Source organism: Propithecus coquereli, unplaced genomic scaffold (assembly GCF_000956105.1).
Source record: "Propithecus coquereli isolate 6110/MARCELLA unplaced genomic scaffold, Pcoq_1.0 Scaffold42, whole genome shotgun sequence".
Classification (NCBI taxonomy): domain Eukaryota; kingdom Metazoa; phylum Chordata; class Mammalia; order Primates; family Indriidae; genus Propithecus; species Propithecus coquereli.
In genome coordinates, this window is record NW_012149952.1 from 8,008,699 (window position 1) to 8,033,147 (window position 24,449).

General features: G+C 36.9%; 1 protein-coding gene across 1 annotated transcript in view; it reads left to right on the top strand.

Moving 5' to 3' along the window:
• Positions 1–24,449, top strand: part of STK26 (serine/threonine protein kinase 26) — a 53,162-nt gene that overhangs the window by 22,831 nt on the left and 5,882 nt on the right. The window contains exons 2-6 of the mRNA XM_012653263.1: positions 9,341–9,571; positions 10,145–10,216; positions 18,011–18,067; positions 23,005–23,113; positions 23,200–23,357. Coding sequence (XP_012508717.1) covers positions 9,341–9,571; positions 10,145–10,216; positions 18,011–18,067; positions 23,005–23,113; positions 23,200–23,357 — 627 coding nt within the window. The remainder of the gene's footprint in view (positions 1–9,340; positions 9,572–10,144; positions 10,217–18,010; positions 18,068–23,004; positions 23,114–23,199; positions 23,358–24,449) is intronic.

Sequence of the window (24,449 nt, forward strand, 5' to 3'; positions counted from 1 at the left end):
ACCTACTGAAGCATTGGGCTTGAGATACATTAAGATATTCCTGGAATTCTTCCTTTGGGCACTTAGTTTTGTTGGATGTTTAAGTTCTATATATGGTTAATACTTTTCGTTTGAGCTATCGTGTACTGCTATAGACTTGGCCATGGGGCCAATGCCAATTCATCTGTTACCTTATGTCTCAAAACTAGGGCTGTCCTAGCACTCTGGGAGGCCGAGGCGGGCAGATTGTTTGAGCTTAGGAGTTCGAAACCAGCCTGAGCAGGAGCGAGACCCCGTCTCTACTAAAAATAGAAAGAAATTAATCGGACAACTAAAAATATATGGAAAAAATTAGCCGGGCACGGTGGCGCATGCCTGTAGTCCCAGCTACTCGGGAGGCTGAGGCAGTAGGATCTCTTGAGCCCAGGAGTCTGAGGTTGCTGTGAGCTCGGATGACGCCACGGCACTCTAGCCCGGGCAACACAGTGAGACTCTGTCTCAAAAAAAAAAAAAAAAAAAAAAAACTAGGGTTGTTGACTTCTAATGATAAAGGGAGGGGAACAAAGGGACTCGGCTTCTAATACTTGACAGATTCACACAGCTTCAAAACACTAAGGGATTTAAAGATCATCAAGTCCACATCTCTCCCTCATTATAAAATGGCGAAGCCAACGTTTAATCACTGATTTCTTATAATTTCTGGGATAAGCAAAATTAAGCCAATTTTGCCTGACCTCTCTGCTCTCTTTACCTCTGTAATACTTAGGAGAAACCAGACCTCCTTTCCTTTGGAATGGCTGTAAGGTCAGAGAGGAATGAGCTAAATGATGCAATGGAATTTGCATCCAGCATTTATTGTGATGATAGCCTTGACTTTTGGTTTATTGAGAGAAGAATGTGATTGTTTACAGGATGTTTCCTTCCCCTTACCCATGCATATAATTAAAGGTTTAAGGGAACTTCAGATCCCAGAAAGTTAGTCAAAAAGACAAAATTAGTTATTTCCTTTAATTTAAGAGGGCTTAGATCCAAAGATGTTTTACCTGGCTGGACGAGGTAATCTGACATTTCTACTCTCAATTAAAATAGCAGGAATGTGAAAACCTCCATATCTGGGAAATGGAGCTAATAAAAGTATTGCCTGTTAGGCCTTTGGGTCTTGCTTGAGGATTTTTAAGATGGAGGAAGTTATGGTTAAGTTTCCTTTCATTCTTCCTGTGTTTCATTTTTCTTTGGAAAAAACGTGCTATGTGGTAAAGTGACAATAGAATCAAAGAAATGTCTCATTCTTCTTTACCCAGTTGAAAATTGAACTGTCATGCAAACATGTAAAGAACTGCATTATTCACATCCCAGAAAGTGTCCTGTTTGCTTCCTTGTTCTTTTTTCTGATCTAAGCTGGGGTAAAAAGAAGAATGCAAGTTAGGATGTAGAGAAAGCTCTTCTCCTATCCTCTCTTGAGTAGGAGGAATTAAGACAAAGGAATATTACCAATTATCCTTTTATTCTTAAAGATGAAGTAGACTCAAAATTATTAATCAGGAGAAACTCCTCAAACTGCTATGTTATTCATACAGCTATGTCAAAACCTTTTGTAATAATTTTAATGAAGTTATCTTTTACTAAAATATTTGCATTCTAAGTATTTTTGCTAATGAGACCCATTTAAAAATAGGAATAATAAAAGGGAGATGAAAAAGTACTTATAAATTTAATTTTATTTCAGCTTTATGAACACATTTTTCTTGTTGCTGTGCACAATGTTGCTGAAAGTTTAAATAGTTGCTTTAAGAGTACAAAATAATGCTGTGTGAGACCTTTGACTTTATGCTTTGCCATTAAGACCAGGGTTGCAAAGCTGCTGCCTCATCCATCTCAAAACTGCCTTTAAGTGGGTGGTTAAAGACAGGGACTCAACTGTGAGTTGATAAAATGCTGTCTGATGACCACAAGGAATTCTAACTGCATTTCATTTATCTCATTGCATACATGGAGAACCTGGCAGTTTGACTGCTACTTTATGTTGTGAAGGCAAGTTATAATAACCTTTAAGAGAGATATAAAAATGTGAGTATACCATAAAAATAGGTAAACTAAGAACATTTTCTTTATATACTTAGTTAAATATTTTGAGCTGTTATAAACATGGAAATACAAACTTAAACAACTGTCCACATAAAGAAATTTGGCTTCAAGCCAAATTCTTCATGTTTAATTTGAAACATATACAGACACTTAATTTTTATCTGAGTTCTTATTCTGTCATATGCAAAATATAGTGAAGCTCAGTGTTTTACTTCAGAAATATAAATCACAGAGGTCTCTTAAGAATTCCATAAAATGTTATCAGATACTTGTAATATGAACCTGAAGTTGTGCAAAGTGGAGAAATACTCTGCTAACATCACATTCTTCAAAAGTTTAGGAAAATTTATGGACAGCTTGCTTTATCCTTCTCATTATTAAAGTAATCTGAGCATTCACATGATCATTTGAATAATTCTAGGCCTTCATAAAACCTAGCACAAAATTAACAGTTGTTGCTAAATATTATTTTTATTCTTGGACAATTTCACCAATTTGTGGGTCTTTTTTATGAGCAGAACTGAAAACAGTATTAAGGGTTACTGTAGTCTACAACAAATCACTGATAAAGGTGAAATTGGAGCTGTTGGCTTCCTGACATTGGATCCTATGGGAATTGTGATATGGAATACCATCACTGCTTTGCCTTCCATACCCTAGAGGCTAGCCTGTTCTAGTCTAGTTATTGACATGGAAAATAAAAAGGGGGCTGAGTATAGTAACCTTTCCAAAAAGTCAAGATTACTTACAGATCACTTTTCTTTAAGATTATAATATAAAATATTTGGCAATTGTGCATATATACAGGGGCCAATCAGTTGTATAGCAGTTCAAAAATTGTAAGAAATTATATCATTGACCAACATCTCTCCAACCCCTCCTCCACCCTCCCACCCTGCCACACACAACCACTCCAGCCTGCTCCTGGTAACCATTCCACTCTCGTTATATGAGATCAACTTTTTTAGATTTCACATATGACTGAGATTATGTGATAGTTGTCTTTCTGTGCCTGGCTTATTTCACTTAATATAATGTCTTCTAAGTTCATCCATATTGTCGCAAATGATTGCTCAAAACATATAGAATTTCAGTTAGGAGGAATAAGTTCAAGATATCTATCATACCACATGGTGACTATAGTTAATAAGAATATATTGTATTCTGGAAAAAGCTAAAAGAGTGGATGTAATGTGTTCTCCCCACAAAAATGGTAAATATGTGAGACAATGCATATGTTAATTAGCTAAATTTATTTAGTCATTCCACAATGTATACACTGTATACTTCAAAACATCAAGTTGTACATGATAAATGTATACAATTTTATCTGTCAATTTAAAAAATAATAAAATTATATCATTTAGAAAATGGAAAAGTCCTATTTTAAGTTTTTCAAATTTTTTTTTAAGTTTCAATTTTTCAAATTCTTTTAGTGTTGGGGTATTACAAAGTAGACATCGAACAATAGTGTGATCTGTTTATGATGGAAACGAATTTTGGTTTTATAGCAAAAGGGATTATAGTTTAAGTTACAAATAAATCCAAGCTGTAGTGAGAGAACCTTGGACATAAGAGTCAAGAGATCTGGGCTCAAGTTTGAGCTTTGCCACCAGTTAACTACCTTACATCTTTGAACAATTTATAACTTCTCTAGGCTACAGTTTTCTCCCTGTAAAAATAGATTCTGGATAAGTTGTTTGCTAAGTTCCTGTTCTTCTCGAAGAGTCTCTAATTCTTTTAATTCCAGGGCTCTGTATGCCTTCTTAACCTTTTTATATCTCTACCATCATTTTGATATAAATGGCTTTAAATTTCATAGCTTCCATTTGGTGGTATTAGCCTAGGACACACAGGCATACAATAAATGCTTGTTAATGGTGGTAATAAGGAGTTGGATTGAATGACCTATACATTTCCTTCCAGCTCTAAAAGCCTGTGACTGAGGGAGAAGTCAGTTGTGCTTGGATCATATCTGGCACTTTAAAAGGATAGTGCCCTGTGGTCTTGAACTCAGCAGCGCTAAGAGGTATTATATGGCTGTTGACTATAATTCTTTTACTTTTTTTTCTTCTTACTGTATCTTGGTTAGAAAACACTCAACAAGCTTTTTAGGCATTGTTCATAGTGCAAGTGAAAAATTTTAATATAGCCAGTCATAATACAAAAGTAATTTAATTTGAGGTTCATGAAGCCACTAGAGAATGATTTTTATTTACACGTATTCTACTTATTAGATGACAAGAAACAGTATAGACATGAGATTAATCCAGAAAGGCATTTTATCTCTAGCTTGGGAGAACTAATCTGAATAATTCAAATAGGTAGCTAACTAGATATATCTCTAGTTTTTAGTACATCGTTAGGCTAAGGTTTTTAGTTACTCTCTGATGATTGTCTACCACATGTCACTCCTGGTGTTCCCACTTGAGAATGTGAAGAAAGTAAAAGATCTTGCTTTCTAAGCCTTGATATCATTAGAACAGTCTTTATTCATTTCCTGTAACAGCCCTCCTCATCAATGAGTCACTGATAGTCCCACACATAGGCCAGCCTTTTTAAAGTGCAAAAGGTTATTTTATAGCTGAGAGCATTCATAGCGTGGGTTTTATTAAGGTAGGAAGGCAAGTGCAAATCATAGTAAGTTCAGCCTCAGTCAGCTTGGTTCTTGGTTCTGGAAGTTTGTTTCAGGACACCTGAGCTCAACTCTTCTTGGTCAAATCCTCTGAGAAATCTACCTACTCTATCTTAAATCTATTACGTTTTCACTTGCAGTCCCAAACTGGAGGTCTTCCTTAGCTAGCTCAGATCCAAAGAAATAGATTATTTACCTTTGGTTCTTTCTTACCTTTGGCTCTCCAAGTCTCACCTTTGGCTCTCCATGGTACTTGAACCTCAAGGCAAATTCTAAATCTGTCTACAGTTTTCTTGTTTCTCCTGGCCACCTATTCCTAATGCCCCCAGCAGACATGTAATTTGGACCCATTTTCTACAAGCTTTTACCCTTTGTCAGTGTTGGCTGTTAACCTCAAAACTCTATCATTAATCACATCTTAGGGCTGGGCATGGTGGCTTATGCCTATAATCCCAGCACTTTGAGAGGCCGAGGTAAGAGGATTGCTTGAGGCCAGGAGTACAAGACCAGACTGGACAACATAGTGAGACCCTTGACTAAAAAAAAAAATCACATCTTAACCTATTATATGCCCTATAGACTATACATAGATTATATTGGGTAAAACAGTATTTTAGAATACGTACACAAAGAGGCTAGGCATGGTGGCTCATGCCTTGAATCCCAGAACTTTGGGAGGCTGAGGCAAGAGGATTGCTTGAGGCCAGGAGTTTGAGGCCAGCCTAAGCAACATAGTGAGACCGTATCTCTACAAAATAAAAATAAAAAAAATAAGAATATGTATGCAAAGAGTATGAGATATGTTACTTGTTTATTGACAGATGCACCGTTCTAGTCTTGAGAATAAGTACAGTTGTCCCTCAGTATATTTCGGGGATCGGTTCCAGGACTCCCACATATACCAAAATCTGTGCACGCTCAAGTCGCTCAGCAGGCCCTGTGGAACCCGCAGGTACAAAAAGTCAGCCTTCTGTATGTGTTCCAGGAACACTGTATTTTCACTCTGTGTTTGGTTGGTAAAAATCTGTGTATAAGTGGACTTGTGCAGTTCAAACCCATGTTGATCACGTCTCCACTATGCTAATTTATGAGACACATACTTAGAAGAAATGTTGCAGATTTAATTTTTAAAATGTAGGTATGTATAGTAAATACCAAAGTTCTCTTGGTTTTATTTTAATCTCCAAGTTGTTCACTTTTAGTGTACAGAATTAGATGAGACCCATATGCTTGCCTGGGAAAAATAGGAATAATGAGCTCCCTGTAATCAAAGATACAAATTTCACATTTGTCTGCTCAGTGGTTCCCAAATGCTGATCTCAAGACTGGTGCAAAAATGACTACATAGGAACCATTTGAGGTGCTTTTTAAAAAATACTGGTTGCAGGGCCCTAATCTCAGACAGTCTGAATCGGTAATTTTGGAGTGAGGACTAGGTATCTGCATTATTAAAGTTATACAGGTAATTCTAATGTACAACCAGAATGGGAGAGTACTTAGAGAATCTTTAAGAGTTCTTCCAGCCCTCTGTTTCTGTGGTTTGAGTATCCAAGAAGCATTCTTCCATCTGCCCTTGACTTTCCACAGCAGACAAGCAAGATGGTCACCTTAAGTTTTCCCCTTTTGGACTTCCCCTTCCTGAGAGTATTGCCATACTGAATAGTTGTTGTTGTTGTTTTAGTGGTAATGATACCATATGCCTAAGACTTAAATTTGTAACAGTGTACTTATAGCTGAAGGGTGCAAATTCAAGTAAAAGAACAGGTAAAGCAGGTCAGGGAATAATGTGAATACCCTGAGGTGGATCGGTGAGGTTTTCATTTTCACAGACCCGTTTTCTGTGGGGCATGTAGAAAGCATCTACCATTAATTGTAAATCAATATGAGGTTAATTTAGCAGTTCCTCCTATTTGCTGCTCTGGAACTTAGAGCTCTTTCCTGGGCTATGGCTTTGAGAAGGCATTGCAAACACAGATATAGAAGTAAATTGTAATTTTGCAGTAGAGGTAAGAAAGATTTAGAAACTTTAATATTCTTAAATAATATTCGATCTGGATAGAGAGGGAACTGACTTGATTTTCTTAGAGACTCCAAAGAACAATGAGAATGATTGGACAAACCTTCTTTATGTAGGTAGTTTTATTTGCATGACTTTTGCCCTTGCACTAAAAACGGGAAGTAAATCTGTTTTAATAAAGACAGGATACTTTGGTTTAAGATGATGAAGGGGGAATTAGAACTTCAATGTAATCTATCAGAGGTTCAGGAATTGGTAAGTGGGAAAGGGATCTCTATCCCTCAATAGTTAGGGAAGAGAGGTTATACTAGTAAATCTTGTTTCCACTCTGAAATTTGGTGTTTTGCACGAAAAGTTTTAGACCCAAAATAAAAGAGTAGGAAGAGCAAACATTGAGTAAATGATGAGTCTTTCTCATTTTCTGTCTCCAATTTGCTATTCCTTGATTTAAAATCTTAAATTATATTCATGAATTAGGATTTACTTCAGAGCTTCTTTAAAATGCAAACTGTGACTTGGTTTTTAAATTTTTGATTTACGTGTTTGCAAGAGCCCATTTATTATAGCAAGCAAGGAACAGCTGTATCCTCCCTGGGGTTGATTGTTTCAGTCAAATCCTTTTAAAACACTAATTAAGAAGATTAGGATTTAATTTTTGTTTCTTAACAACAGAAAATTCTTGTTATAAAGTTAATGAATACACACACTTACCAGAGTGTTATCAGAAGGTACATAACCATGTATTTTTTTAATCAATGGCATATTTCCAAATTTTAGAATTATTTTGTAGCTGTGTCAGAAAAACTGAAAGACTCGTCATGGATTTTTTCCAAGTCTACTGAATTTAGGAAGTTATAGGGAGGTGAACTCATCACCAAGCTATTTGGTGGGTATTTTTTGCCACAAGGTACTACAAAGCCAAGAACCATCACCCAAAGTAGGAAGAGGTAACTGTGGGTTAGCCACTATGTGATAATAATCACAATGAAGTACAATGTCTTAGCAAGAGAAGACACCAAGGAAATCAATAATGATGGTACTCAAGTTCTTGAGAAGGTATTATAGCAAAATGTGAGCATTAAAGATGCATTTGCAACGTACTAGAAGCCTAAACTATTTTTAAAAGCCCGTATGGGAAGCTCAAGATGTATTTGTTCCATGTGGGTACTGGAGGCGGGTGGGGATACACAAGTAACTTGCAATATCAGAGACTTCCACATGGAAAGTGCATCTTTTAGAAATGAAAAAATCTAATCAAGGGGAATGGGGAAGGTTATAAGGTAAACAGGTCATATGCAAACTGTATTTTAAGCATGTCGAAAAAATAAAATTCACTTAAATAATATATCATACATATTGCCCTTAAATATGACCTGTAATATTTCGTTATATATGAGCTGTCACACTGACTCAAAACAGTTATGTGCGTGCTGTGTTATTTAGTGAAATTCTTTAAAAGTAGTCATAAGTTTTGAAGTTACCTTAAACAGAATCAGTTTACTGGAGTAGTAGTGTGTCTGTTTGGTGGTCATGGTACAAAGAACTTGATAAGAGAAAGACAACAAATTTTAATGGCCTCTTTGTCTAAAGGAAGATATAAGGAACATGCTAAATCCATAAATCGATGGTCTCCTGAAATTGATGGTTATGAGAAACTAGGTAAAATTGTAGTAAATGAACAAGGTACAATTGACAAATTAAATATAGGTAGCTCACCAGAACTAGATAGCATCCTCCTATATTTTGAAGGAACTCAAAGTTTTTGATTAATAATGCACTTTGGGGGGTTGGAAATCTTGAGTTTCTACTTGATTAGCAATATATCTTCAGCATTATGAGTTTAAGTAAGGATATAAAGATTGTCTCATGGGAAAAAATTTAATTCACAATATATTATAAGATAAAGGATATTTCTGAATCAGGAAATGACAGTGAATTTGTAAACCTAAGTCATGCCTATACATTTGTTAACCTTAAAAAGTTATGCTTGATTCCAGATTTTATTGAAGCAAAGTTAACTTATTCTGTAACAAAGGCACACAATGCTATTTCAGCCATTGATGAGAACATTACATATAGAAAGGATCCCAAACAAAGAAAGAAAGAAAAAAAGAAAGACTTGTAAAACCTGGAGTCCTTTGCATTCTGTGTTGTTTAGATGGTGATTTGGAAGTGTAGTTGGGGTGATTGGGATATCTGAGTTGGAGACAGAGGAGAGTTAAAAGGTAATATTGTCAGAATGTTACAATTTTAAATGATTCACCTTAGCTCAGGTTAGATGTTCTCTCACTATTGCTACATTTGCATTAATGTGAAAACTGTATATAATCAGGTGCTTTTTTTCCAAAAAGTGCCTGATCTTTTGTCAAGCATGAGATACTTTTGCTGTATGGGATTGTTTGTGGTAGCAAGATCAGCTAAGCCTGGTTGGTGTGGGTGATCCAGTAGAATATGGACTAGCTGGCAATTTGGTATTACAATTGTTCTAACAAAGCACATGTGGAGAGTCAAAGGAACGTGTATGCTTTAACAAATGTGTTACTGTCTTGTGTGATTTATTTTCCTTCACTTAAAAAATTTAATGCAAAACATTTGTGTTCTTTCTCTCTCCTCATCCCCTTTAGAATAATATAGCTGATCCAGAAGAACTGTTCACAAAATTAGAACGCATTGGGAAAGGCTCATTTGGAGAAGTTTTCAAAGGAATTGATAACCGTACTCAGCAAGTGGTTGCTATTAAAATCATAGACCTTGAGGAAGCCGAAGATGAAATAGAAGACATTCAGCAAGAAATAACTGTGTTGAGTCAGTGTGACAGCTCATATGTAACAAAATACTATGGATCATATTTAAAGGTAATGTGTGTGCTGTATTATTTAAGTCATAAGGTATTTTCATTATACGTTTTTCTTTTTTTAATTCTATTTTTTGAAAAGCAATGTCTTAAATTAGGATTTGGCAGTCTTTGGCCTCTAGGCAGAATCCAGCTCCATTTATAGTGCCAAATAAACCGTTGTTAGATTTAGCAGCTGTATCCTGAATGCATCCCAGTACTCAGCTGCACCCTTTTTCCACACCTGAACTTTTGGTTTGATGGAGAAACAGAAATACAGCTAGTCCTGGAGACATATCCTTTGTCAGGAAAGAGCTGTCCCCCTGGGTTTCTACACACTATTTTCAGTGGTCTAGTCTGTCTCAACCTCAAAATTAATGGAAAATGTATATCACTTATTCCATTGAGTTATGGTGTTTATTTACACATTTCTTTCTCCCACTGGATTTGGCTTAACCAGTCTTCATTTTTACATCAGTTAGTACAGGGTATGGCACATCTTAAGCACATGATAAATATTTGCAAAAACGGGAGTTAAGTGTAATAATATCTGTTCTCCCCTCTGAAACAAAAATTGCATTTTTACTAGTTCCAGGATCATAGAATTAGCAGACACCTAAAAGTCCAGCAGATAGAGATGTTACTACATAATGGAAAACTTTGGTTGGTAAAACCCAAGAGTTCTTGGGCTCCATAGTTAGAAGTCAGGATTTGTGTCTATTAAAATGTGAAGAATAAAAAGCTAAAAAACTCTAGCTTAGTTTAGAGTTTAAATTATCTTAAAATTGTTTATCCTTGGGTTGAAATTTTTCAAAGGAAGGCAGTATTAGATCTTTGCCTTTCAATGTTTATATGGGGGGAAGGCTTTTTGTTGTTGATCAATCTGTATGCCAGAAAGAGTGTGTTTATAACTCATTAAGCTGTTGGCCTGTGTAAAAATTAGTGCTAACTTTTTATGCTGTGCTGATCAAATACATCCTAGGATATCTATCTATATCTTTTTCAAATAACCTGTCTTCGAGTTCCTAGGTTCTTCTTTCTGCTTGATCAGTTCTGCTGTTGACACTGTCATTGGATTTTTCATTTAATTCATTGTATTTTTCGACTCAAAAGTTTCTGGTTTTTTAAAATGATTTAATGTTTCTTAAATTTCTCATTTTGTTCATTTTTTATTTTCCTGATTTCATTTAATTGTTTCTTTGTATTTTGTCAAAGTTTGGTGAGCTTCCTTAACAAAATTATTTTGAATTCTTCACCAGGCAGTTTATAAATCTCAATTTATTTGTAGTCAGCTACTGGGAAACTATTGTGTTCTTTTGGCAGTAAGATGTTTCCTTGGTTTTTCATTTTTCTTGTTGCCATATGTTGACATCTGTGCATTTGGTGGAGCATTCACCTCTTTCAGACATTACAGGTTTCAGTGTGGAAAGACCTTCCTCTATAGGATGGTGCAAGGGCAATGTCTAGGTAGGCTACAGCAGTCTGGCTCCAGTGAGGGCACAGCATCGTGGTCTCTGTGCAACTCTGTCAACTGATATTAGTGTTGACAAGATTGCAGGGATCCTCAGTGGTGAACATGTGGGTGTCCACAGCAATGGTGAGGGCTGTTGGAGGTCTTTGGTAGTGGGGGCTGCTAGGGTCCTTCCAATCGCTTTTTCTCTCACCAGGGAAATTATGACAGAGCGGATCCCTCTTGGCACTGGGTCTGCCTTGGGGCCCACTCAAGGTGGCACTGATGTCTGATGAGTGATGCCCATGGAGTGGCCCCAGAGCTGAGGCCTCAAATACAGACATGCCTGGAGGGACTACTGCTCTTGGACCTGGGGCAGTAATGGCACTGATGTCTGAGGTGCAGACACCTTACACTGCTGTGCTGGTAAGGATGTTCAAAGCACAGATGTTTGCGAAGTAGCCAGGGAACAGGAGAATGGGCATGCACCAAGCCACAGTGGTTCTGAGGGAAGGGCGGGGCCTAGCTCTCTCTGGTAGCTGAGCTGCTGTCCAGACCACAGGCATACGCAGAGGGACCTTGGCTCTGGGGTCCAAGGTGTGAGCTAGTTCACTATGGCTGTGGGTGGCTCTGGTGTCTGTGCTGTGGGTGGGTGCAGTGTAGCCACAGATCCTGTCTGGAATCCGGAGTGCAGGCTAGGTTTCAACAGTGACTGTGTGGGTGTCTGGAGCACAGGCACACTTAGAGAGACCTTGGCTCCAGGTCCCAAGGTGTGAGCTAGCTCACTATGGTCATGCCTTAGGTGTCTGAAGCGTGATTAAGTGTAGTGCAGCCATAGAGCCTGGGTCTGGAGTGTGGGCACTCACAGGGCAGGCATGATTTAGGGGTCAGGAGCTTGCATGGGTTGGGAGAGTGGCAGCTCCTTTCCCCAGATAGCTCAACAGCATCTGCTGCTTGAGGTAGAAGGGTTTTGTAGCCATGTCTCCCTCTCTGGGGTTCCTTGGTAGGAATGGCTGTTGGCTACCTCAATAGCAAGAAATGCCAGTCTCCTCTGCGGATCAGGCCTCGGGGGACCATGGTGGCTCTCACTGTGTGGTGATACCAATAGCCTCTGCCTTTCTTCTTTGTTCCTAGCCATCTCCTGGCCTCTCAGGTAGCTGATCTCATCAGTGATCCTTTCTGTGGACATAGTCTCTTTTTTTTGTTCCACTGTATTGTTGAAGATTCTTAAAAGGGGCCTTGAACCATCCCATGGTTATTTTGGTTTGTGGATAGCTGTCTATATTTGTTTTTTTGTGGGATTTTGAAGGCTGGTATGTCCTTCCCCACCATCTTGGTGACTTCACTCTGTCATCACTTTCTTTATCTGTCTGTATCTATGTTAGTTAATACTGATACAGAAATTCATCATCAGTTTCACTGCCTTTTTACAAAGCCTGATTTATTCTAATATTAGATGTACGTAGAATGAGCGTATAGTAGAATGAATCATTAAACTATGTCATAAATACACTGTACTGGGTGCCAAAGATGTAAATGAGCAGCTCAGTAGTGGAGCTCACAGTCCAGTATTATACTAAAATGGTGCAGATTTTATGATTAAAGTATGTACAAGATGAGGCACAAATAAGCAAGTAGTCACTTCTATCCTTCATTTTCAGGAGTGGCATGAAAAAAAGGCCTCCAAGAGGAGATGATAATGCTGGTAATTTCTATCCAATTTCAGCATTTACTTCTAAGTGTTAGCTGTTACTGTATTTTACTACATACATAATTATTCGGTCCTTTGTGGAATAATTTTACTTTCATATTTGTTCCTAACAAGCTAATTTAGCAGGTCATATTCTGTTTTAGAAATCTTATGAATGATCACTTAATTTCAGTAGTTTTAGGTTCCCCTCCTAATTTCCTTAGCAGGCTGCTCCAGGAATTTGCTTTTGAGTGTGTATGTGTGTGTGTGTGTGTATGTGTTTTATTTGCTCATTGTGGTTTATTCTTTCTGGATTGAATGCTGGTAATTCTAGACCTGCTCTAGATCAAACCTGAACCCTTGCTATTAATAATTTTAAGCACCTGTGACAAATAAGCTATTTTTTTTTGGTAGCTGACTTAAAATATTAAATAAACCCTCTTTTAAATGACTATTCTATAATATGTTGAAAATTGATACTGATACGGTTTGACTATTTTACTGGTTGCTTATAGCCTTTGTTTATTCATATTCAGTATTCTCATCAAAAAATGAGTTATAGCTCTATATCTTCTATGATTTCACAGAGTTTTTTTTTAAGTAACAAAGAAGTATATATGTACTAGTCACCTGGTAATTACTTAATCTTTAAATAAATGAAATTAATTTTTGTTTGTCATAAATCATGATTGTACAATGTACTCAGACCAGTCAGTGATACAAAACCATTGTTCAAGATGTCTTCTTAAAATATTAAACTGAATTATTTTTATCACCCATCATTAATTAAAATCTATGATGTGAAAGACTACATTGAAGAACATTTTCCCTTATGATAAAATTATAGAAATGTACCGCTGGCTGATATTATTTACATACTGAATCTATTTAAAGTAAATAAATGTATGTACTTATATCTGTATATAAACATACACACAGAGAAAGAGAAATATCCTGTGATCTTATAAACCTTTTCATACTATGTATTTAAATCACTTTCTTAAATTGACCAACTCATTTATTTTCCATTTATATTAAAATGTAGTATGACTCTGTGGGCTTGAATTTTTTTCCTAAACTAAAATCACGTCAAATATGACACGGTTCCGTTTAAGGCATTCAACTTAATTCAAGGCCACATCCTCTTAGTATCATCAGGGAACTGCATTATCAATCAACTTACGTACTTATTGTGGCCCATCCTTCTAATTTCAGGTGACAGGGGAGGATTTTGTAAGTAAAGTTAATTGAGGAAAGTAGGATATGGGTTGTTCTTACACAGGATATCATACATAATCAAGACCTCACTGTAAGCTAGAGGAAAAGGTTATTACATTTGAGAGAAAATTATATGCTCTTTGAAACTGTATCCAGTTGTAGTGATTTCCTTGAGACATGCAGAAAATGTACTAGGTATTCATTTTGACTGAGCTCACTGTATAGCTTCATTTTTAAAAACACGAGTAAAACCCAGACAAACACATCAGTATGACCACAGTGTTTTCCTTTAATTTTAGTTCGCTGCAGATTTTCTTGACAGACAAAGTTAGTCTTTATGAAGAGTGCTAAAATAAGCAAACCCTTCCCTTCTGATCTCATAACATTGGAAGAATCTTTTATAATCTTTAAATATTTTTCTAGTTCGGTATAAATCTTAAAATGAAGCTCACTCAGGCATTGAATAGAATTTGAATCATGCCTTTATTTGCAGCTGAAAATTGCCTTTAGATTTCTGTGTATGTTAAGGAAATATTGTCCCCTCCGATACTACCACCAGTATTTATTTTTTAAAAAAGAATTGAATGAAGTAAAATATTCGAGAATAGTTTGTACAGTTTTCTGGCCTTCTCAGTATTTTTCAATGAAACTGTGTGTGTGCTTACATCTAGTGTATGCTTGATGTCTCTGGAATATTCTTTTTAACATTTTTGTGGCATTCTCTTGTAAAACTTAAAATCGGGGACAGAAACTTTTTTTCCTTATTAAAATACTCTTTTCTCAAAATAAGAATAGCTTTAAACTTAATATAACACAGCTCTAAGGAGCTCCATATTAGATTCAATTCAACAGACATTTATTTATTAAATGCCTACTGTGTGTATTCCTCTCATTTTGCATATTTGCCCTGGTCGATCTCATCCACTTTATTCTGACAACTTGTAAATTTATGTCTCTGGTTGTAACCTTTCTCCTCAGCCCCAGATATATATTTATAACTTGCCTCATCTTAATAACGTCTGGTTACACTAAGTACAATAACCCTAACACTGGCGAAGTAGCATTTGAACTAGGTCTTGAGTATGATTTTAGTGGGGTTTGGGATGTAGGGGTGGGGTATGAACAAGGCATTCCAAACTGGAAGAAAATGGCTCAGAGGTGGTAAAGTGTCTAGCCATATTCTAGGCAAAATGGTCTCTTCTGTCCCTTGCTGTTTTATAAATCTCACATGCTGTGTTTTTTAAATTGTGGTAAAATATACATGACATAAAATTTACCATTTAAACCATATAGTTCAGTAGCTTCAAGTACATTCACATTGTTGTGCACCCCTGACCATCATGCACTTTCAGAACACCTTCACCAATTGAAACTCTGTACCCATTAAATAATATTAATAACTTCCCTCCCCCCACAGTTCTTGGCTACTACCATCCTACTTTTTGTCTTTATGAATTTGACAACTCCAGGTACCTCATATAAGTGGAATCATATAATATTTGTCCTTTTGTGACTGGCTTATTTCAATTATACATGCCAGTTTACGTGGCCAATTTTTTGGTTGGCTATTGGGTTACTAGACCAGCTCACTGAATTCAACATGTATGTAGTATAAATAATGCTCTCTCAATATACATTATGGATATATTAAATATTTTTGTAAACAAACGCATTCCGAGTTCCGTAGAGCATTTCTTTCCACTTTGGCCAAGTATCTGCTTTAGCAGCAAACAGTTGGGGTTCAAAGCCCTCATGGGGTGACAGAGTCGATGCTTCAGACACCAGTACTTTGTTAACGCTAGCATCTAACTTATTTCCAATAACTAGTACAACTCTGGAGCAGTTACTCTTTAGGTGTTCTGAATTTGGGGACAATTTCCTAATCGTGAATGACCACCCATGTTGATGTATGACTTAACTCTTCCAAACTAATGTTCAAATGTGTGGATATTTTTATAAGTGGAGAAGTGGAGTTTTTCCTTCAGGGCCTTCGTACACTTAAATGTGTTGGGTTTATGGCTATAGTTTATAGTCACTTGGTTCTTTAGGAATTATAAACCAGTATGTACATACCATCATAGCCTTTTAAATTATTTAAAAAGCAAACCAAACACACTTATTTGCACTCTCCAGCACTAAATTCTTTTACCAGATATCAAAGGTATTTTGTCATCTCCCAAAATAATAGGATGATAGGGTCTAGGTTTTTTTTTTTTGGTTTTGTTTATGATTGGTGATTTCATTGAACCATTGAGACGTGCTGTGGACAAGGAATTGGTCAGAAGATCTTTTGTGGGTTAAGCTTCCTTGAGCGGGGAGGAGCCCCGCCAGCCCACCCTTCCCATCGGTGCCCACTCAGGCCTTGCATCAGGCCCATGCCTGCCTAGAAATCTTCCGAATGTTCGGATCCTGTGGTCACCCCTCAGTGAGGCTTGTCTCCAGAAGTGGCGGTCAAAAGGAGGTAGCCAGGAAGGCTATTGGGTAGCTTTGGTCCCCTTCCTGTCCAGAGGAGTCCTAGTTCTGCTGAACAGCTTGCTTGCTGGTAAGAAGCCTTATTTTCAGATCTAGAAATTGCTTAGTCATAACTTTAATAACTCAACGATATATACTACTTTGTAAAGTCACATTTCAAGCTTTCTATGAATACTTTTTAGTGACAGACAGTTGGCAAGTTTCCATTTTGAATTGATACAAACAAAAAGGCACAAAACGTTTTAAACTTGGAAAACAGGTGCTTTCATTCATGTAGACCTGTAAAACAGATAAACGTGATGTATAAGATCTTTTTCTTTTAAATGTCAGGTGAATGGAAAGCTTTCTGAATTCATAGGATAGAATATAGTGCTTGTTAGAAGCAAACAGGTAAAAGAAAAAATTCTTAAGCTATATGCCGTTGTAAGAACCACTTTTGTCTTCTCTTTTAAAAAGTATAAAGATGCATCAGGTTCACAATTCTCAGGTTCTGAGTGCCTGATTTCTATACACAAATACAACTTACATGAACCTCTTCAGGAACTCCTCTTCCCTCACCGCTGTTGTGGGAATTTATTTCCTTTCTTTCCTACTGTAGACACCACCGCTAACAAAGACTCAGCTTGCTTTCCTTGGTTCAAGCTGGCCAGCTACAGCAGGACAGAGTGGATGTCAAGATTAGCAGAGGAGGTAGAAAAGTTAGGGGAACACCATTTCTCTCTCTCTCTTATACATTATACATAGTGTCAGCATCAAGAAAGGAGAATCCTTTTGTCTTAATTAACTGAGCACTCCCTCCCTGGTCCCTAACCCTGGGCCATGTCGCATTCCCTACACTACAATGTCAATTCACCTCTGATTCTTCAACCCTCCCCCATGCCCTAAGCACTCATCGTCCTGTCACTGGAGTCCATTCTCTGCCTTGATAAAGTCTCAGCCCCATGGAGATGCTTGGAAATTTTAAATTGAACTCCTGACTACCTCCCAGGGATTTTAGAGTTTGAGGACTACCAGCAGTAGCTTGAAAATCTTCATCCCACAGCTGGGGCTGTAAAGGTGACAAATGTGTTTCTGGCATCCCAAGTTGAAGCACAACACTGAATATATTTTTCCCCTAGAAAAATTGTTAAAGTATAAATAGTAGTGAGTTTCTCTGGTACTCCTCATGCTACACTACGAATACATTTGTGTGAAATTGTCTTTTGGGAGGACTACCCCAGGAACCTAGATATTATTTTTATGGGAAAATGTTTACTTTCAAAATTCCAAATATTTTACTTAAAAATTGATTTTTGGAACAAAACCCGGTTACAGCTTCACTGCTGCCAGCATAGCAAACATTCTACTCTAGTCAGCTCTGTGGTCACACAAAAATTCAGAGAATACCACTCATGAAATGGTATGGAAAGAAAGGTATCCCTAGTATTTCAAGCTATAGGTTTGGAGGGGGAGTCTAAGCTCAGAACTTTACTTTCATTTTAATGCTGTATGGAAAAAAATATATTCTGGGTTCCAGGCTAAGACTTTTAAACATATTTTAGAATCTGTGTATTAGTATGTGAGATTTAACATTTTTGCTAGTATGTAATTTTGGCTCAGGTTTGTAATTATTAAATTGTTTGACTTTACAGGGTTCTAAATTATGGATAATAATGGAATACCTGGGTGGTGGTTCAGCCCTGGATCTTGTAAGTATTTTTAATATAATTATACACACGTGTGCACATGTGTGCACATCCACATGTACCTATAATTTTTGTTCTTTTAATTGAAGTAAACAATGTCTCTTGGGCAAGCTAAGTAGTTGCTTTAGTTAATATGTTCAAATTAAACTCTTTCTTCAGGACCACTATCCTTATGTAGATACCAGATATATTGTAGGTTTGAACATGTTCTTGACATTCTAAGAGTATATAAAAAATGCAAATAGCTTAATAAAATAAAGTCCCCCAAATTAGACGTGGGTATGTGTAAATTACAGTAAGTTTTAAGTTTGACTTTTATAAACTTATCCCTGAAAAGACTGAGTATTCTTAGATTTTAAAAAATATGTAATATAGATAACTGTCACTGAAAGTGGTTGTTAGGGACTGAATATTGTGTCCTCCCAAAATTCTGTTAAAATCCTAACTCCAATGTAATAGTATTAGGAGGTGGGGTCTTTGGGAGGTCATTAGGTCATGAGGGTGGAGCCCTCATGAGTGAGATTAGTGCCCTTATGAAAGAGGCCCTAGAGAGCTCTGTAGCTCTTTTTCTATCATGTGAGGGTACAATGAGAAGAAGGCCATACGGAAACCAGAAAGAATGCTCTCACCAGACACCAATCTGCTGGCACCTTGATGTTGGACTTCCTTTCCGGCCACCAGAACTGTGAGAAATACACTTTGGTGTTGTATTCTGTTATAGCAGCCCCAACTAAGATAGTGTTTCTAGGGTTCTGACGAAATAGGGCTACAGATCCAGTTCTCTACAGAGTTCTCTCTACACCTCTATAGGTCATTTTGAAATGTGATGGCATTTTGGGTTGTCATAATAACTTGGAAGTGCTACTGCCATTTTAGTGGACAGGGATATCAGAATGCCAAAATCCTGCAGTGTTCAGGAAAATTCCACTTGGCGAAGATATGTTTATACACGGAATGCCTTTGAGAAACACTGGTTGTTTTCCCAAGTTAATGCCATCCTATAATGTTTTTTCTGTCCTTCAAAATATTTATTAATATGACATGTTAAAATTCAGTGTGCATTATGAGAGGTAACTTTGTGTAGTAGAATACTACTGGGCTGTCCTATGGGAGTTTGAGGTTATAGCGCTGGCTCTACTCATAACTAGATCTGTGACTGTGGATCAGACAATCAGACAAATTTCCTGGACTTGGCTATCCTATAAAATAAAGAAGTTGAATTAAGTTATTTCTATGTTCCCTTCCATCTTTAATACTATATGTCTTTTATTTGCATGCTTCTTCCTTTGAAATTATAGAGTATGCTGTTTCTAAGAAGAAAGTGTTTAGGTGAAGATTACTAAGTAATATTTTAATTCTTATTTTTTAAGTGGAAATGAGTTTTCCTAACTGAAAGGGATTAAATATTTTTAAAAGGCTTTAACCTTGACTGCCAACTCAAAGTTTCAAATATTCCTGTGAACAGAAATGGCCATAAGAGATTTTCTTCCCTTTACGTAGAACCATACTCAAACCATTCTAAAGAAATAGTAATTAAACCTGATGGAGAGCCTCATCTACTGCTAGGAATTCATGTCAGTTTAATCAGTTGCTAAGTTTGGTGATCCTTCCTTGTGTCTAATCTAGTTCTTATATCCTAACCTTGAGTTCATTTTTTTCTTTCTTCTCTGTGGTGAGAGAACACCACTGGTGTTTCTTTGTATAATAATCCTTCATGCATGTGGAGTCAGGCTTCATTCTCCTCTTGAAATTAAATAATCTCATTTTTATGTGTCTTATCACAGAGTCTTATTATACAATAGTTTATTCATTAGCTCCACAAGAAGCCTCTCAATTGTTCCATGATCCTCCTTCCATTAATTTGAATATTAAGAGTCCTTTCCAAATTTATTGGTTCCCTTTTCTGGTGCCTCAAGGTGCTTACCATGTCTTTTCCCTGTTTTGTAGGCATTGACAAAGCTAGTTCACTGATAGCAATGCTAAGCATCAAACACTGGCCTAACTCCAACTCACAACCCTGATCTGTATACCTTAGTAGTATTAGTTTGACCAGTTTTATGAAATCTCCAAGTGAAATTATTGTGAGTTCTTAATCTCCTCCTTCCATTCTGATCTGTGCTTAATAAAACAATAACAATTAGTGTAAATTCAACAAATTAAAAATGTTGTCAGCACTGTATTAGCTAAGAATAAAAAAAACCCTACATCTTAGTCCCAGTTCTAGCACTGATTACCTGGCTAATAATTGGGCAAGCCATTTAACCTCTTTGTGCCCTAATTTACTCAACTGTTAAATGAAGAAATTGGATTAGTCCTCTCTAGTTTTGTTTTTCTAGCTCTAAAATTCGATAATATCGTGATTTAATTATAAACCTCATTTAACTGGACTTTATAGGGAGAGCATATAATGAGAAAATGTGCTATTCCTTTTCCATATGTACTCCTATACAGATGAATGCTATCATTTGAGGAATCTAAGAAAGGATTAAGTGTATAGAAGGGCTCTGCGACCGGGAACAAGAGGAAACAAGAGGGATATTGAGCAGAGAGAGTGTTTCTCACTTTGAAGTGGTGCCTGGGGCCTGACTAATGGAATAACATAAGATTATGACATGTCATTTATTTCAACATTATACAATGTGTACTTCAAGAGTCTCTTCCATTCTAGAAAAACAGTTAGTTGTATGTGAGCAGATTTAGAGCATGGTGTGCATTATTTTATTGAATTTATTATACCCTAGTTCTTTCCAAAAAAAATTGCAGTGGCTTACAGCAAAAACACATATAATAAGGTGAACAGAATAAAACATGAACACCAAGAAAAAAAGGTTGGAAACAATATGCTAACCACAAGAGAAGATATAACATAGCTTGCTGCATTGGCAACTGGCTGGAAGTCAAAGGAGCATAAGGAGGATCCACAGGCCCACAATTGTACAGTCTTTGTAAGAGCAAATGTCCCTCTCTTGTATATCCTCATTTGACAACAGAGGCAAATTACACAAGGTCAGTATACTGCCCCAGGGCACAGGTGTTACCTATTAGAGACATGGCAACGTCTCCAGTCGTTGGAGAGAAATTCAATTATGCTTTCCAGGACAGTAGACCAAGATCCTGGCATTATCTCTCCCAAGGTCATATTAGAAATAGAAAAACAACCTCTGTTTCATCTACTTTACCTTCTTTCCCTTTCCAACTCCCTTTTTTCTCCATTCTAATCATTACCAACATGTCTAAGGAAACATTCTAGCCACAAGGTTTGGGACAGTTTTCTGTGTGACAATGAACCAGAAAAACTCACCCATACCATCATCCCATGCCCATTTTCCTGCCCCAGAGTCTTCCCCCCCATCCTCTTCCAACACCCAGTTAGTTGAAATTTTACTTTTATTAAATTTTAAACTAATCCTGTAATACAACAAATAAGTTCATGGATCTTTAGGACTTCTTTTTTCTTGTTTTTTACTGAAATATTTTTTAAAATTCTGTATCAGGTAATATACTGGCTTATTAATGCTATGTTTAAATGTCCTTCAGAATGATAGCTAGTACCCCTTTATGGACTTTAGTAACCAAGGATATACCTCCTCTGGCCCTGCCAATGTTTTATGATCAGGTGATCCTAAGTACTAATCTTAAGTAGTATGACATTTGTCCTTCAGTTGTTTGGTAGTACCCCAGCAGTTTATTGCTAGCCATCAATAAGATAATATGCCATTTTAACCTTCTCTAAAAAACTTTAGAAACTACTTTAATCACTACTGTTTAAATAGAAACATTTGGGGTGGAAGTTGATCGATTTAAAAGTAAATAGATAATGTTACCTAGGAAAGGGACCTATTGAATTACGAACATCCCTGGAGTATACTATATACCCAGACCACAGTTAATGTTAAATGGTGAGACCTAAGTATGGGTTCTATTTTAAGTTGTTAAATTTCAACATGAAAGTGCCCTTTATTCAGCATAAATATGGCATTCATGAAAGATGAAATGCACAAGGTGCCAAAGAGCTGTGGATCTCTCCCGGTGTGAGGCAGAGTGGGCAATGTTTGATTTTTACCACCTCTTCCCTCCTTCCAGCAAACAGAACTCTACCTCGGCTCTGACTTTAGATTCCCACCCTTTCCTGTAATAATATTGTACAGTCTACTGTTTGTGCTTTATGAGGTACCAGAATTTTAAAATAACCATTTATTTTAAAGAGAGATTTTCAGATATTCCATTACAAGTTCTCCTGAAACCTAATCATTGCTTTCCTTGTATTCCAGTTGGAACTATTGGCTTCGGTACAGGGATGGGGAAAGAAATGGAAATGTGTTACATTTATTTGAAAAACATTATTCTTCCATGATTTAAAAAAATTTATAATGAAAGTCTGAATGGTTTAATTATTATATTCCTGGCTAAATTTACAATTTGAATCTCAGAAAGGCTCTATTCTTTACAGTATTATTGAAACACATAAATGGCTGATGAATATGATCAAATAGTTGCTATGAAAATCTTATGGATTGTCTGATCTAAAAATCAGTTTAGTGTCAATATGTAATAACTTTTTAACAGCAAATGTCAGAGTTTATATAGCTGATTTCTTTTTTTCCAAGAAAAGATAACTGGTTCTGTCATTATTTAAGCATATTTCTGAAATCTTTGTAAATATTCAGGAACCTTAGATTTCGGACCCTAGTATATAGATGAAAGTGCTTGTATTATCTTTCAGTGTGAAATGTAATCATTTAAAAACCTGTTCAGCCTTTTGACTTAACTCTTTTGCTTTATTCCTTCACATTTAAAATTTCCTCATTTGTTTAAATGTTGGTTTAATAAACAGAACTGCTTCATGTATGTAAGTGATTTCCTTATTTCAAAGATATCAATTCTGAATTTTATGTTTCCAAACTTTCATACGTGTGTATGTGTGTGTTTTGCCCCTTAAGCTTCGAGCTGGTCCATTTGATGAGTTCCAGATCGCTACCATGCTAAAGGAAATTTTGAAAGGTCTGGACTATCTGCATTCAGAGAAGAAAATTCACCGAGACATAAAAGGTATACAAAAGTCTAATATGAACCTGAGAAAAATAGGTGCATTCTGAGGAAGCTGAGTTTTTTTTTCTTTTCTTTTTTCCTCCTAGCTGCCAATGTCTTGCTCTCAGAACAAGGAGATGTTAAACTTGCTGACTTTGGAGTTGCTGGCCAGCTGACAGATACACAAATTAAAAGAAATACCTTTGTGGGAACTCCATTTTGGATGGCTCCTGAAGTTATTCAACAGTCAGCTTATGACTCAAAAGTAAAGTATTGCCTCTACAAACTATTTTGTTTTTATTAATAAATTTTAGATAACTCACTGTCTTAGTTAATAAACTGCCTTATTTTTCCTTCTTTTGCAAGTGTTTCTTAAGCTAGAGTTATATCATATTTTGCTACTTAATCATAAATTCCCTTGATGCTGGTAATATTAGTAACCTATTCACTTCAGTTGCTTTCCATCCCACTTGGAATAAAATCCTAAGTCCCTACTGTGACATACAAGGCTCTATATGAGCTGGCCATTTTCTGCCTCTCCAGCCTCATCTCTTACCACTCCCTTCTATACTCTATCCACTTCAGCCACAGTGGCCTCATTGTTGTTCCTCAAGCATAGCAAATACACCTTGGCATCACGACCTTCGCAAGTGCCCTTCCTTCTGTCTGGAATAACCTTCATCCCAATCAAGTGTCTGCTGAAACATCACCCACACAAAGACGTCTTCCCTAGTAAATTTGCAACTCCCTTGACCCCATCATTTGTTATTCTCTTGCTCTGCTGTATTATTTTCTTCACAGAACTTAGCACCATCTGACATTACGTCATTTATTTATTTATCTGTCTCTCCTACTAGAATGTAAGCCCCTTAAGAGCAGGGATTTTTGTCTGGCTTATTTACCACCAGAATCCTCTCTGCGTAGAATGGTAGCTGGCACAAAGTCTGTAATTCAGTATTTTTTTAATAAATGAATTCCAATAATAACCGTGTCAGTTTATGCAAGTCCCATCATTCTTTCTGGAGGCACCGTGATAAATCTTTCATGTGTACAAAAAGCTCTACTGAGTGTCTACTCTGGGTCAGAACCTCGCCTGGGCAGGCACTGGGAAGACAGAGAGGGTGAGAGCCACCTCAACCCTCAGGAGGGTCCCAGTTTAACGAGGCGAAACCACAAGACGTCAGTGCAGCGTGGTCAGTGCCGTGACAGAGGGACACACAGGGCCCGTGCGTGTGGCAGGGCTGGGATCTGAGGCTCTAAAGAATAGCCCACAGCCTGGGGGCAGCTGACAGGCGGGGCAGAGGCTTTGGGCATGTCACCAGGACTTTCTGGTGGCTGGAATTGAGAATATTCGGGG